We start from the raw sequence: 21,269 nt of genomic DNA, 5'->3' as shown, positions 1-21,269 counted from the left end.
TTAAACAATAACCACAGAGAGTGCTTTTATGATGTTTTTGTACCACAGTAATTCATATTAGAGATAGAAAGCAGTTGCATGTTAAACAGAATCCTTGAGCATTGTTCACTCGGTATTGCAAAAAGCTGACTTGTGTTGTTTTTAGATGCCTCCCATTAGAAAGTAAATATGCCAATGATGTTATGCATTTCAAGAAGGTTTAATAACTGAGCACCATAAATAAAGTCACGGGGAGAGATTTCAGACAGTTTTATTAGCAGATTGTTGAAAAGAAAAGTAAAATTAAATACAATAACAGTAAACGTGGTTCTCACATGGAAACCAGGCTCAAATATCTATTTCTACGATAGAAAAATTCCAATTCTTGCATTATGATGTAAAAACAGAGTTTTGTACACATTTTGTACAACAAAATTTGTAATAACCTTTTTTATCATTTTTAGAAAACTTTAAATATATAGATAAAAATAGACAATTTTCATAGGTCCTACATGAAGATGAATATGTTCGGTTCCAAGGGCTTGCATAGAGCGCAAATGTGGTTATAACATAGAACTACACATTAATATCTGTAATATTACAAACGCAGAAGAACAAAAACATGAGGGCATCCTGTATTTGTGAACTATTAAAATAAAAATGTATAACTAATTTGGGGCAAAAAATATTCACTCACAGTAAGGTTTCTTGTGTAATAAATTGTAATATTTACATCATATTAGTAGTACTCTTTACAGCATCAGGCTTTTGGAGTTAAGACCCTCCACTCTAATTAACAGAAAATCCATTTACAGAGCTAAACAACTAGACATTAAAAAGTCAGAAAACTATTTACTGTGAATTGTGAAACCTATGTACACTATAGGTAACTTTATGCAAGGGATAGAGCCCTAGTCTGCTTCTATACATTTTCATAGGGGGCAAGTTTGACGACTTGCTGCAAGACAATTGATCATACACCTGTTAAGCAATTTAAGAAAGCAGTTTTCGGTTTCTTTAAAGTAAGCAACTGATGGATTGGTAGACATTTTTTACTGTATATAATTCCTATTTCATAAACAATATTTTAATTAGCAAATATATTGCTGGGCAAGGTAAAAGATAAGGATTTTGTGTGTAAAAATATAATCTGGGCTACATCAAATGAATAATATAATGGGGCTGGGTCACAATTGCTATTCATAAACCACATGCTATATGTTTCCAAAGCGTTTTTCTTTTTTGTGTTATAGTCGACATTGACTAACACACATAGAGAGTGCACTTGCATTTCCTAACAATACGACTCAGGTCTGGAGTGCAAAACATCGGAATAGTTCATACCATCACCTTACAGAAGTAATCTGGTAAACAGTGTAACTCTAACCATGTAATTATGTATGCTCAGTAACAGGATTCTTTTTTATTGAAAACAACACACTGTGGTGTGTAAAAACAAAACAAACTAAAAACAATAGGGCTCAATGTTGAAACCAAAATAGCAAACAAGAGAGAGAAGATATTGAAAGAGAATATTTTAACTAGACAGTTAGCTGAAATGCATTGTAAAGATACTTGTACAACAACATAAACAGAAATTAGATGGAATAGACACGATTTTCAACTGCAGTATTCCTAGAAAGATTAGGTTCTGATAAAGTTAAACAGATGGGTATTTGTTTAATGTGAATTTTGTTTTACCAGGTAAATAAAACAATATCCTTGAAAGCAATGTCCCTGTTTTAAAAAAATCTGCTTTTGAATACTCTATTGCAAACTATGTAAAGAAAAGCTACATGGCCTTTTCATTGAGTTTGCAGAAATTTAAAAAAAAGCAGACTTTATCATTTCGAAAATTGCATGCACTAATAGGAATTTCTTTTTTTTTTAATTTGGGCGTGTCTAAGAGAGAGAGCTGTAGGAAAAGAAACAATGACAGCGCGCTCCGGGAACTTGTGTGTTTCATCTTTAGCTCTATGAAAAGTTGTTATGATAAATCCGTTATTATCTCAAGATTTTACATTTCATTTTAGCAGGAACATGGAATTACTGTGATATTAACATAGAAAAATAATTCTGGTGCTCCAACGTGCTGTTCAGCCACAAATTATTCAGGACAACATTGTCTCAGAGCACTAACCAGGGCTCAATGTACAAGTACAGGTGGCCGGCACAGATTCTGTGACGCATAACCAAATGCTAAAATTCTCATTCATTAATACTGTGACTCCAGGACAAATATTTACATGCCTGCATGCTTTAAAACTTGAAAGGCGGCTCTTCGGACCAATGGGGTGACAAAAATTAGCATTGAAATATTTCCTTGCTTCTAAACGCTAGTACACTACCGCATACATAATACCTTCCTTATGTGGTTCGTGTTTATATACATGTGACCAAAGTTTTACAAGAGGAGCAAAGTCTTGTGGTTCATACAAACCCTACACAGTTTCAAACCATATGGCCACTTGTTTTTGCAAAACAGGCAGTGTGAACAGTAACACAGTTTGTTATCTTACAAAGTCACATTTAAATAAAAGGTCCAATAAAGTGTTAGTCTAAAATCTGTTTTCGCCTTGCAGAAAGAAGGGTGAAATGTTTTTCCATCTCCGTTAAAGAAGCTGATGATAATACAGTAGCCGGAAAGCCGAACGTAACAGTAATTTTCTGTTTTTGTCTTCTTCTAGAGTCTTTCCCCGACAAGTCATTCTGAGCTTCCTCAGCTCTCAGACTTTGAAAGGCTCTTGCTGGTTTCAATATGCTATAACAGTCTGTAGATTTTAGTAGTCACTGTCAAAAGGTTGTGTTGATGTGCTCTAATACGGAAACATCTGAAGAGATCATAGTTTATATTCCAGAAAAATAAAAAGTACAGTGGGCCTTGTCGGACCAGTCTGTAACTCTGCACACAAGCGTCCAGCAGCAAAGTTGCAGCAGGTGGCCGCACAAACACTTATACTAACATTTACAATCATTTTTCAAGTCTGAGTGGCATTGCCTGTGAAATCCAAGTCACGTAGAAAGCTGTACAGTTTCCAAGAATGATGAAATGCAGAGTCAGAACATATAGAATGAAAACAACGTGTTTCCTCCTGCAATTCCAAATCAAGGACTATCTTTCTGAAATGTCCTTTACCGCTGTTTAGGCTTCTTCAGCAGCGAAGAGTTCAATACATGACAGCAGTTTTCAAATACAGCCTTCCATCTGTAAAAAATATACAAAGTAACGTGTGAATTTCTTGTTAATAAATGGAAATAGTTTGTTAAAAAGGTATACGATTAAAAATATCATTCATAAAAACAAGAACTTGTAAAAGAAGATTCCCAGCAAACATAAGAACAAATTGTTTTTCTCGAGTGAGAAATAAAGCAAAACCAGTCATAAAGCAAAGTCCTTCGCAAACAAATAGAATATGTTTTAGGAAATACAAATTTCAATGTATTACTTTTAAAAACATTTATTGTCATGGAACGGGACATGTACCAAAACTTAGTAAAATAGCTTGTTCTAGCAAAAACGTACGTCTAGACAATACCATAATGATTTGATGAAGCATCAAATCTAAATGCTAGATTTTCGTTAACACTGATATTTCCCTCACATAACTTTAAACTGAACATTTTAAAGTGTATTTATTTATTAATCAGAACTGAGAGAAAGCATTCACAAACATGTCCTGTATTTGCCTTGTTCTGGTATCTGATTGCACCATCTAGATATGGTTGGTGGCCATGAACAAAAGTCTGTTAATGCTATATTAGTGCTAGTGACGCGGAAGACATCTTGAACATGTGCCAACGAACCACCTGAATCATGACTTTTTTTTTGCAGTCAATGGACAACATTATGCAACCTATCAGGATATGGTGTAGAAATTCCCTTGGTCACATGCATCTGATCAACTGCTTTACAAGATTAAGGTGTGGTTAGCTACAGCTAGTTGTTAACTTTTCTACATAATGTATTATACTTTTTAACTGAACTACAACATGGTTATGCATTGGTCAGTACCGCATGTCAGAGCAGAGTGGAACCTGTTTTTGGTTTCGTGTAAAGTTTTTGAATATTTGTGCTACAATCAGATGCAGGAGGGGGGTTGAAGAGGTAATATGTTTGTCTTGTTTGTGTTTGTCACAAAAGGTGCACTGATTTGATCTGTTTAGGTCAGTTTACTTCATAATATTTTAGCAAACTGGTCCTGCACAAGGATATTGGAGTGATCCAGAACTAGCTTTTCACATTTCAAACCCAACAGGAATATGTTTTCTACACTACAGCTAAAACCTCTGAATAGAACTACACCAAACTTGATATGAACTACTCCTATCAGCAGTATTTTCGTTTTCATGCAAATCTGTAAATCTGCTCTGAAGTTCTTGAGATATTTCAATTTCTAAAGAGGTGTTGGCCAGGTTTCAGGGGTTCATGTTTTGTAGATTTGGATCTGTTGTTAAACAAACTGCACAGTCCATGAGTGGCAACTAACATTTTAAATTATTCTGATAAGCTTAGAAAACTGATTTATATTGCAATGCAGATGTCCAGCAAACCTCACTTGAAGAACATTTATTGTGGTAGGAAGAACTGTCTGTCCTATAGAAGGTAATATTTCCTTCATTCTGAACAAATGTGGTGGAGACACTAGGATATATTGCAGTTCTGTATCTGAAATTGTCAGATGCACTGGTGCTAATAGATCATGATTATTACATTTTCCCTAAAGCTAGATCTGCTTAGGAGTTTTCATGAAAGTATGAATAGTTGCCGATATGGGATACTTTGAATTTTGAAGTCAATGACTAACCCAAACATAGATCTTTAGCTAAATGATCTTTCAACTCTTTCTCACATGGAAAATGTGATCTGCTATCATTCTCAGACGTTATGTTCGTATGACTATAAGTGGTTGTTTTGATGAGTTGTATTCTCAGGAATGAGTTCCCCTATTCATGAATCATGTTGCCTATCTAGGCCTTCCAAGTTTTTACTTATTCTACCTTTCCCATCTTTTGTTTCTCTTCTCTCCTCTCACTTTCTCTTGTGGATTATGTGTGTGTGACCAGTTACTAGGTGGTGTGAGATGAAGGGATTCCGAAATTGTGTCGGTATTTGCAATTGTTTTTTTAAGCTAATAGTCTCATCTGTTCAGTTGCTCCACCTCAAGAAATTTAGTTATTCAATGTTCACAATCAAGTTTTCTATTTTAAATGAAGCATTGAATAAGTAGCATACATCCACTTATGCATAACTCCCACTGAAGTGCTTCGATGTATCCAACATGAAAGTCAATTTTTTCGCATTTAAACATTAACAACTGCATTTTCTCAATCCATTTGTGGTGCACATAAAGACCAATGATCCCCTTGGTTCCCACACCTCTAGGTTTTAGGACTTCAAGAGGGTACCTGTACTTGTTGCGATGTGCAACTGCTGAACCCTACACTTTCCTCTTAAACAGATTCTTATGGACAATTACTTTTAAACGCTCTGAAGAAGTCCTTTTATAGTGGTGATAAAATGTGTTGGCCAACCCTGATTTAGTTATAAATTTAATAGACATAAATAGGAACTTGGAGAAAGCTGTCACTTTGAATTCTGATTCAATATTTTGCGACATAAGCTAGATGAGGGAATGAAAACATTTTTTGCAGTGTTAGACCTGACAGCCTTGGGGTGGTCTTCCTTCCAGCAATTTGCCTAACTCCTCTATTTTTCAGACTTTGTTCTTGCTGGCTTTAGGACTCTGTGGACTTTACCACTGCTAACCCATGCTGAAGTGCTTGTGCTCTCTCCCCTTAGCATGGTGATATTGGTTCACCATCAATTGGTATATTTAATTTACTTATACGGCCCTAGTAAAGATAACTGCATGTGCCTAAGGCCTGTAAATTAAATGCTACTAATGGGTCTGCAGCATGTCTTGTGCCATCCACTTATGTAGACCTCTTACTATGGCTCAGGCATGATATTGCAGAGCCTGTGCATGCAGTTTCAACTGCCATGTCAATCTGGCAAGATAAACCTTTTGCCAGGTCCATACCTTCCCTTTTTAAACACATAAGCCACCCCGGAGCTGGGCTCTGGGCAACCCAGTGGGCAGGGTGAAGTCAATTTATAAAGTATGACATGTACTTTTAAACTTTACATTTGTTGGTAATGAAAAACTGCCAAGGTCGTTTTCACTACTGCAGGGCGTATCTCTCCCATAAGGTAACATTGGTAAGTAATGTAAGTGTAATTCACAATCTGGAAGAAATACACTTTTCAAGATTGGTGTCTCTGGAATCACAACTTTAAATCATAACTGATAGCGGGGTTGGATTTTAAATTGCAATTCTGAAAAGGCCACTTTAAGAAAGTTGACATTTTTGTACATTAGCCATTTGGTGCCTGCTGCTTGTCTCAGATCACTGTCTGGGGTGGGTGACTGCTGGGCTTTGTGTATACCCCCTAGACAGCCACACACAATGGGAGCTTACGTGACATTTGATGAGCCGTCCTGAGAGGATGGGAGGGAGGAGCAAGGCCCAGCCTCACTTATACCTGAATAGGCTATGTCCTGTCCCCACACAAAGGGCTTCATACACCCCTGTTGTGAGTCTGGAGCCAGGGCATTAAGGGCAGGTCCTCTGGCACTTCAAAGACCTGTCTTTGACGTCTCCCCCATTTCAAAGGCCCAACTGGGTTTAAGTACCAGACCTCTGACATCAGCACTTCAGTTCACTTTTGGACCTGTGACTACTTTGTCAGGAAGGACTGCTGTGCTGCTGAAGGACTGCTGAAGGACTGCCACTCTGCTGCACTGCTGATTTGTCAGACCCAACGCTGCTGTTCTCCTGCCTGGGTGAGAAGGACTGGACCTGCATCACTTGAACCTAGAGTGAATCCAAAGTGTAGCTGGCTGGCCTCCTGATCTGAAGTCTCAGGGGCATAAAAATCTTCCAACCACCCTACTTCTGCACCTGTACTATGCCATCTGTGAGTCTTCGCTGCCAAGTTGTGTCACTCCAGCGCTTGGCCCTTGGAATTGGGCCTACAGTGTTTGCTCCAGCAGAACTAATGCATCCTCTGGCAAACTAATGCACCACCATTGCTGCGTGGATTGGCACCAACAAATCACCACTGATGTATGGATCAGACTCAAGGCATCGCCTTCGGAACCGCTACTACTCAACGCTCCTCCTGGCACAAGGCCCTTGCATCCCCTTTGATGGCAGCCTAGCTGGTAACGCTGAAACTCCCCATCACAGCTTCCCTGCACATTGAAGCCAATGTCTGGCCTCCATTGCGTGATGCATCCTCAACACCGGTCTTCACAACCAAGCTCCATCAACAGGATCCTCGAATTCAACGCATCAGAATCTCGCACTGCAGCCTCCCTGCATCTCATAACCGGCGCATCACCTCTGCTACATGACACACCCTCAACTCGATTCATTGCAAAGCTCCGCAACCTCAGAGAAATGTACTTTTGTTCAGCAGGCCCAACTCTGCTCCTGTATCCCACCCACGCTCTTTTGTGGTCAGCCTGAGCTTTTGACTTTGTTCCTGGCTGGCACAACCAGTTTCACTATTTTAGTGCTTTACATTTCTTAGCGCTATTTTTACTTAAAACCTTTAAAAGTCCATACCTCATGCTATACTTATTGGATGTTTGTCCTTTTGTCTTGTTTTAATTTTTAAAGTCAGAACTATTTATTCTAACTTGTAGTGATATCTTTTTGTGTGGTGTTTTCACTGTTTCACTCAAGTGTTGCACAAAGTTTTACACACCTCCTCTAAGTTAAGCCTGACTGCTCTGAGTGAGCAAGGGTTAATTTAGGGATTGCCAGACACTTATCTTGACTAGTATTGTAGTTTCTGATTGGCACAGGTTTACACCTCAGTCAACCAACAATCCAATTTCTAGCATGCAGCCCTTCTATCATATACATTATGCAGGTGCACAGCTTGCACCCAAACAGTGCATAATGCAAAGTGGGCATTCCCTGTTTGCATAAGGACTTGTGTCTTTGTCAATGAGGAAACATTACTTTGAGAAGATGCCTGTACTGCATGCACAGGCACAGGGATCCTTGAGAGGTGCTAACTGTGCATGTGCTAGTTGGTGGCAATATGTTAGTTCACCCCAAGGTGCACTAAGGGTGAGACTACGAGGAGACACATTGACTCTCCCAACATTTTCGCATGAAGGTACCACAATAGATGGCACCAATGCTTTCAGAGGGCCACGATGCTTCCAAATGCAAAATAACAAGATGCTAAAGGTACAGGAGCTGGTCTGTCCTTGCCACTGCAGCCAGAGCACGCCCTCTGGCCATCAACGAGGACCCTGCATGTCACAATGAAGGTCAATGCAGCCTGTGACCTTCAACCTCCGTCAGTGGTAGGGAGCCTCTTGCACTCCTGTCAGGGGTAGTGGGCCTCCTGTGCGTAATTAGGGGTTAGCAAATTCACTGGGCACAGTATACAATTTTGTTAATCAACGACACTGCCCAGGCTGTGCCTGAAGAGAGCAGGCACTGGCATACACCTGGGCACTGTACCTACGTCTGAAATACAGCCTGTTTCGTGCCCCTGTACACCTCCGAACTCACGGTTTCAATTCCACTCGATTTTTCTACAATGTTTTCTTTCTTTTTTTCCAGCCAGATTTTCTTAGAGGAGAAACAGAGGCTTCATGCACAAGCCTGCTAAATCAACTCGAAGCTTCTCCTCAAAACCTACTAGAAATTACTGAGCATGTTCAGAAGCTTTTCTAATTAGTTGACACCAAACAAGGATCTTCGTTTTAAATCTGTCGTCGGAGCTTAATATTGCCGTCTTTACTGCACATATTTCTGATTAGTACTGTTAACATTATTATTATTTGTATGCCAGGCAGAAGGGCAGGATCTAGCCTTGTCTTGCAATCAGCACATGCTCATTTTCAGCGCTCGTGTCAGCATATTTTCCATGACATAACCTTGACTCTGAGAGGCGCTGGTTACTCAAAGTGACAGACAGTGAGAGCAGAGATCTACTGCACACAATCAGACATTATTCTGTGGCATGAGGCAGATATGTCAGTTTAATGGTTATTCACTCCCCTCTCCCCATGCAGTGATTCACAACATCCTGCAATCTTAATTACAAGGAGGCCAGACAATATGTTATGTGCATCTCTTGGAGATTTTCTTTTTAACTTTTTATGAAAAGCATTTTTTCTGTTCAGCAACGTTGTTTTACCTACGGATTAACCATTCAGGACATTATTTAAAATGTTTATTAAATTGTTTTATTCACTTAGAAAATAAAACGTTCCCCATATGCTCCCACATTCCTAGCAGCTCCCCATCAGCCTTTTACCAAGGATGCCTATATGCTGCAAAGTAAAAAAAAGCATGTTTGCCAGTAAGATTCATTTTTTTTATTTGAAATTGTGCAGTAATGCAGCTGTAACCTTCCAGTTCTGCAACAGTCTCTCCTAGACACCACACCCATTCCTTCCAGGAGGCACCTGGTCACGAAATAAGAACAATGTTTTGAGGTGCCACTAAACTTTCGAGGGCACTTTCCCACCTTCGATAGTATTCCTGCCAAGCACATGTTTAAATGTATATTTAAACTCTTCCCTAAACTGCGGCTGAAACTGCGGCTGAAACGCCAAGAGCCTGTTCCCGACAGCTTGACGACATCGGAGGGCTGGAAGAGGTCCCCCGCCACACGGCGGAGGAAGGCACTGGAGAGCGGCTGCAAAGGAAGCCAAAAGGACTACACGGCAGCATCGGAGGGCACCCTCGGCAACATAGGAGGGCACCCCCCGAGAGCCTGCTGTGCTGGATCCACCCGCCCGCCCGCTCCACCACAGGTGGAGGACGCCGGCTGCCAAAAAAGGAGCATTCCCCCCCCCCCCCGCACCGCAGCACCAGAGACAGGTCACGGGCTCAGGAGAGGGATGCGCCCGGTGGGTATGACACCGCCGCTGACCAGGGGAGCGACTGAGGAGAGCCCTGGGACCAACAACAACGGGAGCGGCTCGGTGACAGAAGGCTAGTGTCTGCCCCCATCGGATCTGTTGGAGACCGGGTGTTTACCCGCGCTGTGTCTCACGGTGTGACGGGTTTGGAGCTGATCGGATCTAAGCTAAGGAGTTCAACCACACGCAACTCACAAATTTTGCAGATCGTAAGGGACTGAGACACAATGTGGATTAATGCAGGACTGCTGAAAGACCCTACGGACGGACTCAGGGGGCACACAGAGACTTGAGGTATTTGTTTGTATCCTTCTCGCCTGCTCACTTTTAATCTACCTCCTTTGTTCAAAATGGCTGGAGCCATAAACCTGTAGCTATAAATCCCCCCACCCTCCCCCCGTACCTCTGTCCACGAGGCTCCTCACTGTGACTCCCCCACACAGCATTCCTCCCAGATAGCTGGAGCATAGCGGGCTCTGATGGAAAGTGAAATTCCTCCCCCTATGCTGAAAGCAATAACAACAGACAGAGGACTAATACTTTCACCTCCCCTGCATGCATGAAGGAAAAGGGAAACGGCAACAAACAAAGGACTGATGTCTCTATCCCACCTACTTGGCGGACATGTTTGACTAGTCTCTCTCGGGGACGGACTTCCTGGATTAGTCATTCGCTGTCTTATCTGAACACTCGCTAAGAATTTTACATTCTAGAATAATCACAACTTCTGAGCACACTTGGCTCATTTACGTATCTACACCTTCTTGTGATAGAATGCCTGCCTATTATTGTATCATTGCGTATCATTGTCAGTATCATTTTACTTTTAACTATATTCTGAACATGTGTAATGCACAGAATGCTACCTCAGAAATGAAAGAATGTCTGCCTACTATTGCAGCGCACACCTCCTCGAACAGCAGCCCACTCTCCGACCTGCAAACGAACTCCCTGGTCAGCCATTCTCCTCGGTCGGCCGCCCCCACCTCCACCATCTACCCCACGATGGGCAACTCCATGGACACCCTCGCTCTGATCAAAGATGACATACGCAACACTAAGGAACTACTCGCCGCACACCCCATTCACCCCTCACCCACCTCCCCTCCACACCTATCCCCTACCCATCTGGTTGACTCACTCACTTTACATGTCACAAGCCTCCCCTCCAAACCTATCCCCTACCCATCTGGTTGACTCACTCACTTAACACGTCACAAGCCTAGCGCCAATCCCCATTCTTAGACGCGGCATATGTCCCCCTTGTCGCCCTTGCAACACCTCACTCAACTACTCAACTCAACCACTCAACTAATTCTCTTTAGAACAAAAAGAAATGTGTCCTGAAATGTGTAACGTAATTGATTCTATGTAAAGTGCTTTGATAACATGTAACGGAACTGGTGCTATGTAAAGCGCTTTGTTAACCTAATCGGTTCAAGTTCCTGAAATGTGCAACGTAACTGATTCTATGTAAACTGCTGGGATAACATGTAACGGAACTGATGCTATGTAAAGCGCTCTGATAACCTAATCGGTTCAAGTTCGCGCTATAGAAAACTCTAAAAATAAATAAATAAATAAATAAATATCCAAGGACGTGATAGACAGTGAACACCTCAACCATTTTTTTCTCTGTCCTCATATCTGAGGGGGTTCTCCAGAATTGGAGGGGCAGAGGAAAAGAGGTTTCACGTCAGAGGAAAATATTTTCGAAGTGTAGAAAACGAAGCAAGCATGAACAACTGCATTTTTGCATCTAAAATTGCATAACTGTAAAAAAAAAAAAATACGATTTATATGTCTGACCTTTTTTTGCATTAAGTACTCCTGAGCTGCAATTTTCACCTCAATTCTTTAAAATTTCGGGAAAATGGAAATCTGCTCCAAACGTATGTATAAACCTACTCGTGTCCTCTTTAAACACTCTTTTGTGAATCAGGTAAAGTTTTTAATTGCTTTGAAGAGGTCTCTGCTTTTGTAAAAGCCTTTTTGAGCATTGTAGCAGTTTATTTTGCCTGTGGTGATGCGCCCGTATGTATTCTATTGTAAAAGATATACGCATGGAGTTTTACAAGACAATGCAACAATTGCATATGTGTATTTTAGTCTGTGCAGCTGTCTTAAAAGAGACATCAAAGGCTGGCCGCAATTGGAACGGCTTCAATAGCTCGCAAATTAGATATTGTGACTAGAGGGAAGGCTCAAAATAAAACATGCCTCAAATGAATGCTGTGAGAGTGAGGGAATAGAAAGAACGGATGCTGACATGAACCAATTGCTTAATTTTAGGTGTGGCCTTAGCCATTACCTTGTGATTTTACTAACATGGTATATATAATATACTTACTTAACAGGGTTATCAGCCATCCCTTTTCATCAATGGGTTTGCTGTTTTGACATTAACATTCTTTCCACCCATTACCGCATATAGCATGGGGGAACCAATCAGCCCTTTCACAAGCAGTACATCCGCACACAAAGTAGTTCCTTTTAGTGCCAGAGACTACTATTGAAATGTAAGCTTTTCGAGACCGAAAATATTTTTGTTTTTTAGACAATGTTTCTGTCTTTTTTAAGATTGATTAGGATAAAGTAGTGTTTCCAACAATAATGTTTAGCAAACGCCATGGCAAAACAAAACAAGCATTGGCGAAACCAAAATTGACAGCCAACGTCAGACATATTGGCTTTGCCAAACCTTTCAAGAATAGTGTGTATTTTGTCAGTAAATCAGTAATGTGGGTAGTGGTTGCTTAGAAATTCGATGGCCAAGGTACAAAGGATTTTTTATGAGTAGGCCGGATAGGCTCTTGTAATATTTCTGTCTTACTTTCGAATTCCAGGAGTATGCCAGGAAAAATGCCGGCTTGTTCCCAGAATTGAGAAGTAATTTAGAGGCACTATGAGATAGAAACATGTTTGTAAATCAGATCAATGAACTTTCGAGAGCAATTACTTTTGTACCCTTCACTTATAATTACAATTTCAGGGTGCCCTGCACTGTTACGACATAATAATTAAAATGATTGTCTGAACAGCAAACCGCCTAAGCACCCATTGGTCAAGCAATTTTACCGCAGAAACCTGACGCATACTGAGACTGCCATTATAAAAATATGCACTGCAAAGCACCCTTTTGACCTATAGTGATGTCACTTATATTCATGGAAAGGAGATGCTCACAAGTTCAACGTGATGTGTGTGGTTAACTACCATTGAAAAGCAGAATGGCATTGACTGATTCTAGTACAAAATTCCAGAATCAATCAGGATAAAAATTCAGGTTTTATTTGGCCAAGCGAACAAATACAAAACCGGAATATTACATTAGCGTTAATAATAATAATATGCTAATTATATATAATGCTTTACGTAGAGTCCTAGTAAACTTTATTAGAATACGAACCCCCGACCATCAGATCATAGAAAGATATCAAAATTCCTGTACCTGCTTTTTATTCGTAAGGCATGATTTTAAGTTAGGTGGTAATGGATAATCCTCCAATTTCAGGAGTAAATGCTGATGTTGGAGGAGAATCCAACGGTGGAAATACAGCCACCCTAGAGATGGTGGTGGAATTTGCAATGGTGGACTATTCTATGAATTAATGATCTTTTGTTACTGTTAACTAAATGAGTTCCTAACTTGTTCTTCTGCATTTGATCAGCAAATCTTTCAGATACTACAGAACAGTCTTGTGATATGCTAAACACTTATATCTATTTCTAGGTGGTAAGTCCCTCCCCACCCCCCACCCCAGACTCACTTCTACTGTATGCTGGATTTCGCTCTTTTCTCATTCCGACAGCTCACTGACCTGTTACATGAATAAATATATTTTGATGGCAATGTATGAATCTTGGCATATATTAGGACTGATGAATGCTCATCATGAGAGTGCTATCATTAAATTGTTTTCCCTGCTGATTAAGCCCCTCTACTTGACTTTGATACTTAATGCATGCGGCAGTCATTGATTGCCATCACGTTTACCTGGGAAATTCATTTCAGAGACAGCTTGTTGTGGTAAACAATTTAGCAGGATACACTTTACTGCCTACACTCTGAATATGTTTAGCACATATCAGAAAAAAAGGCTGATGACATTCAGACAAGTGTGCTCTGGGGTGTACGGTTTTACCACTAAATGCTATTTTCAATTGGCTTAGAAAAGGAAAATAAATTCTGCTATTTCTTGTTGTATACTTATGGAACTCACAGGAACAATCTAGCTGTATTTAGGGTATGCAGTTCTGGCAATAATATACTTGGCAGACATTTATGACATATTATGCAATGTGTGGCTACCACAATTGACCTTTTAGCTTGACTGCTCTATTTTTTGTAGCAATGACATAAAGTAGTGCTATAAAGGGGTCTTTATCCCTTTCTTTCAAAAGTAAAGTCAGAAATAGGAATCTTCTTCCACCGGTGAATCCTTCAGGAAAATGAGGGAGTCTGTGTCACCAAGCTCATACTCCTTTACGATATTAGCGCCTGGGCCAATATTTTTCTGATAGTGTTTGAGAGGATCTTCGAAGAATGGGGTTGTCTTTTGCGATCTTTTATTGGTCACTTCCCACCTTCAAACAAGGTCTTCATGGAGGGAATAGATGAGTCAATTTGTCTACACCCTTTGCACCCTGTCAAAAGCATGCAGGTGGCCATGGCACAGATAATTTCAGGTGTGGCTAGAGCAGCACTGTTGGTATTTGCTCTCTGCCCTTACAACTGAGGGTACCTATGGCTTACACAAGATGAGTGAATCTGACGGGACACACAAGAAGATGCTTGGAGAGAGGTAACTAAGAACCACACTCTCTGAAGAGCTCAGGCTCTATGACAGTGTAACTATTGGCGCAATGAACCCTGCTCTATTTTTTAGAACATTGATTAGGAGCAAAAACATTTTCTTAAGGGATGCTTTTCAGAGTAAAAACAGTGGCAAAGGCCCTGAAAATGCATAGGGATGCTGTTTGCACATACAAACGGGTGCAAGAGGAGTACTGTCAGTATACCCATCAAAATATTTATTTATTTATTTATTATGAAGCTTATAGAGCGCACAGCTACCTCCAGCGGGGGTGTCCTGGCGCTAAGACTTCTTGTTTATCACAGAGAGGGTTGCCTAGTTCATGACTATCTGTCAGAAGAGCAGGACTGCAGGGATCTTGCTGGCTAGTGCTTAGAAAACAGCCATGTTTTCAATTTGCGACGGAAGACTTGTTCAGATTCGGAGAACCTAAGGTCTATGGGTAGGCTATTCCAGAGCTTGGCGGCCGTGACGGTGAAAGTTCTGCCACCAGTACGCGTGAGTCTGAATCGAGGGACGGTCAGAAGGCGTAGACTGTTGGATCTCAGATGCCTTACTGAGGAGGATATCTTAAGCCTTTTGCTCAAGTAGCCAGGGCCAGTGCCATTAATTGCCCTGAAGGCAAGGGTCAGAACCTTGAAATCAATGCGACGGGCTATTTGAAGCCAATGTAGCTCCTCTCGGTATGCTCTGACCGAGCTGCGGGGGGGGGGGTGTTACCAATGAGCCTTGCTGCCGCGTTTTGTATAATTTGGAGTCGGTCAATGAGATATTGGGGGGCACCGGCATAAAGGCTGTTGGCATAATCAAGGTGTGCTGTGATGAGTGCCTGGACCACTGTTTTACGGGAAGACTGGGGGAGATAGGGAAAGATCTTCCTGATCATGCGCAGTTTATTAAAACAAGCCGCCGCAACTTTGTTGACCTGAGTTTTCCCGGACAAGGTGTTATCAAATATGAAGCCAAGGTTGCGGGCAGATTGCACTGGGATGGGTGGTGGGTTGAGGACGGTGGGCCACCATAAAGTTGCAGGGGGAGTAGATTTCTGGCTGAAAAAGAGAACCTCAGTTTTTTCAGTGTTGAGGGCAAGATGATTAGCAGCCATCCAGGTGCAGATGTTGCCAAGGCAGTTTCGAAAGTTGGAGAAGAGGGAGTCAGAATGGTCTCTAAATGAAAAAACAAGCTGAGTATCATCAGCGTAAGAGACCACCCTGACTCCCCATGACTCAACTACCCTGGCAAGAGGGGCCAGATAAACATTGAACAATAAAGGGCTCAAGGCTGAGCCCTGAGGCACACCACACAAGAGGGGTTTGTCTTCGGATTGAAAAGGATGTAACAATACCCTTTGGGTCCGTCCGGACAGAAAGGATTTGATCCATGCTAGGGCTGTGCCATCAATCCCAAGCTGTTGTAGTCGAGATGTAAGAATGACATGGGAAACTGTGTCAAATGCAGCGGATAGGTCGAGGAGGACCAACATGGCCTCCTCACCCCTATCTACTGATTCCCTGATTGTCTCGGAAACTTCCAGCAGTGCGGTCTCGGTGCTGTAACCGGTTCGAAAGCCAGATTGAGAGTCATGTAGCAGTTTGTTTGTTTCCAAAAACTGGGCCAGTTGTTTCTGAACCACTTTCTCCAACACCTTGGCGGGTTTAGGCAGGAGCGAGATGGGTCGGTAGCTGCAGAATAGAGAGGGGTCAGCGTTGGGTTTCTTAAGGATGGGAAGTAACCTAGCCTGTTTCCAAACTGAAGGAAAATGACCCTGGGTCAGGGAGGAGTTCCAGATAGAAAGGATAAATAAATAAAACCAAATTTGAAAGTGAATGTTAGTACCCCAACCAAGTTAAATTTACTGCCATCAGTCCTCCAGGCTCCCAAACACATGTTTGGATGGATAGCTTGATACATTCACAAGACCAGCAGGGGATCCCCCCGCCTGCATCAGTAGACCATCAGCAATGCAGGACTGATTTAGATTGCAAATAAGGCATCTGTGCTCAACTCCATCAGGATATGCTAGCTTTTAAGACATATTCACAGGGTTTACAACAATTAGAAATGCTAAAGTGAATACAAAAAGAAAAGAAACAAAACATATGAGGACAAAAAGTAAACTATTAAAAGTAATGAGGTATTCAAACCACTGCACCTGCTGCTGTACACCTAGAGTACATTTAAACTAATACACTTTGAAGAGCAGGGCATCAGCCTTATTGATTTCTTCTGAAGTTCATGAAATGTTTGTTAATACTACGACATATGTATTTTAAATTATTAACATTTATATAAAAAATTTGAAAGTTCAGCAATGCTGCAATCACCCAAGTTTAAGAACTTAGTAACACAGACAGCAGAAATGCTAGGGAGAAAGGAAGCTAACTAGAGGTCCACAGCAAATTAACGCTTCAAAAGGGAAAACAATGAACATCTGAGGTCCTTTACAGAGAAATATCATCATGGTTTTCTTGTATGCAGCATGGCCTTCAATTTTGTAATGTTATGATTAGTCAGTTCCCATGGAGCATAGCCTCTTCACCCTCTCTTTTGATTGCTTTGTGTTAGAAGTGGGGCCTTCCTGGAGAGACCTATCATGGGGTCGTTGAATTGCTTACAAAATGACTTCAGCTGTCTGGCAGTAGAGGTATCTAATCTTTCTTCCTCGAAGGTGAGATCCTCCCAAGCAATGGAGGTTGCCCTTCCAATATTAGCAGTACTCATGGCTGCGATCAACAAATTCAATCCTAGAACAACCAACCGAACAATAAAAAACAAATTGTGGCTGCGCTTTTGTCTACAATCACTAGTGCTGTCTACCAGTTATTGTATGTGGATCATAAATGCAAGTACTGATCCCACCGCTACCACGAATGTTAGAAGTGGGAGTCTCTAGTTGGCAATGGCTGGCGCCAATGTCCAAATAGGGACCCTTCTTCCTAAGTCAGGGACAGGGGGCTAACCTCTTTGACAACCCCTGCTCAACCCTGTGGTAACGTAGAACAAGCAGTTAGGCCTATCTCAGAGGCAGTGTGTGAAGCATTTATGACCATGCACAAAAAGGCAATTATGACACCACAAAATGACACAACTCAGGTAGGTATAGAAAAATAATATCTTTATCTAAGATTTAACTCAAGACTCTTAAAGCTTTTTAACAATTTACAATTCACGTAAACCAATAGGGACTCAAAAAGGCAATAACGGTTTTAACAAACTACAATGCACATAAACCAATCAGGACTCAAAAAGGCAATAACGTATTCACCAGAACATGACACTCACTGAGCTCAAGGCTGGGGCCTACGTGACCCGGTGCGCACCAGATACCAGCTGTTGAAAGGGGACACAGCACCCAGCTTCTCGAAGAAGTGGAGACGGTGAAAGGCGGACTCCCAGCGACCACAAGTCTTGCTGCAGGGGCCAGCAGCGTGCACCCACAATGATTCGGGCACTCGGGGCAGGCGGGCTCTCAACTGCAGCAGCACGCGGCTGCGACAACTCGGGCTGGTGGTGGTGATGACTCTCGTCTTACAGCTCCGTGTGGGCTCACAGCTGCAGCAGCTATCTCTTAGTTGTGGCAGCCCACGTATCGATAGCGACAATCCTTGACACTGGTGAACAATATGCGGGCACTCCGAGGCAGCGGCTCTCTCTTAGCTGCCGCGGCCCACAGGTCAAATCACAATGATGCAAAGCTGGCAACAGTGCGGGAACTCAGCGGCAGCAGCTCTTTTTTAGCTGTGGCAGCCCACAGGATGAATCACGATGATGCAAAATTGACAAAGGATCGGGCACCCAGCGGCAGCAGCTCTCTCTTAGCTGCGGTGTCCCATAGGTCGAATCACGATGATGCAAAGTTGACAAAGGTGGGGACACTCAGCGGCAGCAGCTCTCTCTCAGCTGCGGCGGCCCACACGACAAATGGTGATCTCGACCAGGCTGGCACAATAGTGGGCACTCAGCGGCTACAGCTCTCTCTTAGATGCAGCGGCCAACGCAGATTCAGCGGAGGTTCAGTAGGTTCAAATTCAGGCGGTCTCTCATCGGCGGCAGCTCTCTCTTAGCTGCAGCGGCCCACATAGATTCAGTGAGGGTTTTGAAGGTTTACATTCAGGCGGGCTCTCAGCGGCGGCAGCTTTCTCTTAGCTGCAGCGGCCCGCACAGATTCAGCGAAAGTTTTAAAGGTTCAGATTCAGGCGGGCTCTCAGCGGTGGCAGCTCTCTCTTCTAGAGGCTCCGGATCACTTGACGGAGGCCTCACCTGCAAGCAGAAATCTTTGCATAGGGAAACTGACGGCTGACGGGGTGAAGTCTAATGTCCCTGAGACTTCAGCTGGAGGCGCACTCAATTCAGGCCCTCAGGTAGTTTCTTCTGCGAGCTTGGTGAAAATTGCAAAGTCCTTTCCTCTGTTCACTCGGACAGAGTTTTGTCTTGACATCCAGAAGCAACACACTTGGACAGAGTTCCAGCACAGTGTTTTATACCTAAAAAGTCTTTGTTCTTTAAAGTCACAAATCACTCGATCCAGTCAGAACCAGCTCGGTGGGGTCGGGGACCACTTGGTTTATGAGGCGACATCTTGCCCTTTCAGAATGAGGGGGTCTGCTATCAGACGCCCCATTGGAGGTGGAGACATCATTCACCTTGCCGGGCACAGCCTTGCTCAGTTCAAAGAGTCACCCCTCCCCATGCATTTTCAGAAGAGGCATTTTTAAACATGGGTTATGTAAACGGTCATAACTAAAAGGTATATCTCAATGTCCTGAGCATAAATATATCAAACTTGAAGTTCCTATCAGGTTCCTGTGGTCAGATAGGATTATAGAAGGTAATACTCAACATGCCCATTCTAACCTATGAGAATGGGTAGCTTCTCAATAGAAACAGTGACATGGATGGTAACTCGCTATAAGAATCTGCTACACAGAACAATGAAAGGGAGAATAACTCGCTACTAGAACATGCTACACAGAACAATGAAAGGGAGAATAACTCGCTTCCAGAACATGCTACACAGAACAGGGAAATGAAGGATGACTCATTATTAGAACATGCTACACAGAACTAGGCATTAGGTTATCCTAATCCATACAGTCATCCTTACACAGGGAGCATTCACGCTGTGGCACTGATTAGCAGTGGCATGGCGCCCAGAGCATCTACATCCAGCCAATATAAAAGATAGGAAAAGAACAGATGGAGGGAGACCCACTCCAATGATGCCAGGTCTAACACCTTGCATGTATGCTTCCTTTTCTTGCTTTTAAAGCACTACTTTTTTTTGAGGGGGGGGGTCAGCACGCCATGGGAGTGCATGTGTTTTCTAGCTGTCTCCATTGTATACTTCACTCCCCCTGAATGCTGTGTTGCTCTCAGCTACCTGTGTGTTTCTCACCATTGTGCTTCTCCCTCACCACACACCACTTCACATTGGTCTTTTGTATATTTGCTCCCCTCAATGCTCCTGTTTGATCTCTCACAGTGTCATTTGCTTTCCCCATCTGTGCTGTCATATTACTTCCCCCATCCACCCATGCTCCTTGTTGCATCAGTCCCCCACCTGTGCCCCCATGTTGCTTTTACTTCTGTGTTGTTTCCCCCTTCAACTCTGCTGCTTTCACTCCTCTGGGTTGCTTCCCCATCCACTTAAGAAAAACGCATTTGCACATTTGTCTCTTATTAGTCGCCAATCCAACTCAAATTGGTAACGAAAAAAAACAGCTGCATCACTGTGTTAGCTCCGCATGAATGATGCACATGCATGATGCACATGTCTACAGTACAACTTGGCTGGTCGCATCAAAGGATTTTCATATAATTCTATAGCCATGCTGCATAGCATTTGGGATGATGTGCAGCATGGCTATAAACCATTGGGAAAGCCAATAGATGTCAAGGGCAAAACCTATTGACGTTCCCAATGCTTGTTGTTAATGGGATGTATATCTTATTGCAAGCAGTCTCTTAATCAAAGTTAATGACCAGGGTTGAGTATGGTTGCTATCTGCTGTGTCTTTTACCAAGACCAAAAAACAATCTTGGTACTTCCACAATGTAAACTTTAATTGAGATTATTTTAAGAAAGCTGAATTACAAAGCATTACAATGTAGGTGATATAATGGTCGAATAAAATTGTTGCTGTTTGTGGGTGAAAAGTGAAGTCTTTTTTTACATTGTAATCTGATAATATTTATGGCCACTGCAACTTGTGGTGTCAGTGTGTTTTCATGGTCAAATATCCCTCCTGTTTTTTTGCCTTTGTAATGTAGATTATGGTTTACCAGGTTTTAATGATCAACAGCAAATTAGAAGTTCTGAAGGAAGCACACCTAGGTCTGGAATGTACTTTTTTAGGTGCTAGATAGCTTTATTTTATCTAGTGCAGCATTGCAAAATGGAAGTTTCAAGTGTCTGTATTGCAATGACATTGCTTTGGAATGCTATTTTTTGCTGGGCATCATCAGCATGCAGCTACAGTCTACTATGTGTCTAGTATGATGTCTGAAAGATGGG

At 42.1% G+C, this 21,269-nt stretch overlaps 1 protein-coding gene across 5 annotated transcripts in view; it reads right to left on the bottom strand.

The window, feature by feature from the left end:
* Positions 1–234: 234 nt before the first annotated feature.
* DACH1 (dachshund family transcription factor 1) overlaps positions 235–21,269 on the bottom strand; it is a 595,151-nt gene continuing 574,116 nt past the window's right edge. For 3 of the 5 annotated variants that reach the window (XM_086934894.1, XM_086934897.1, XM_086934895.1), the window contains one exon: positions 1,869–3,184. In XM_086934894.1, coding sequence (XP_086791020.1) covers positions 3,147–3,184 — 38 coding nt within the window. In that variant the 3' untranslated portion in view covers positions 1,869–3,146. Of the gene's footprint in view, positions 3,185–21,269 lie in introns of all 5 variants that reach the window. The other 2 variants (XM_086934898.1, XM_086934896.1) reach the window with 2 other exon arrangements.

Source organism: Lissotriton vulgaris, chromosome 8 (genome assembly GCF_964263255.1).
Source record: "Lissotriton vulgaris chromosome 8, aLisVul1.2, whole genome shotgun sequence".
Taxonomy (NCBI): Eukaryota; Metazoa; Chordata; class Amphibia; order Caudata; family Salamandridae; genus Lissotriton; species Lissotriton vulgaris.
The sequence above is the reverse complement of the archived record's forward strand: the minus strand, read 5'-3'. Positions and strand labels throughout refer to the sequence as shown.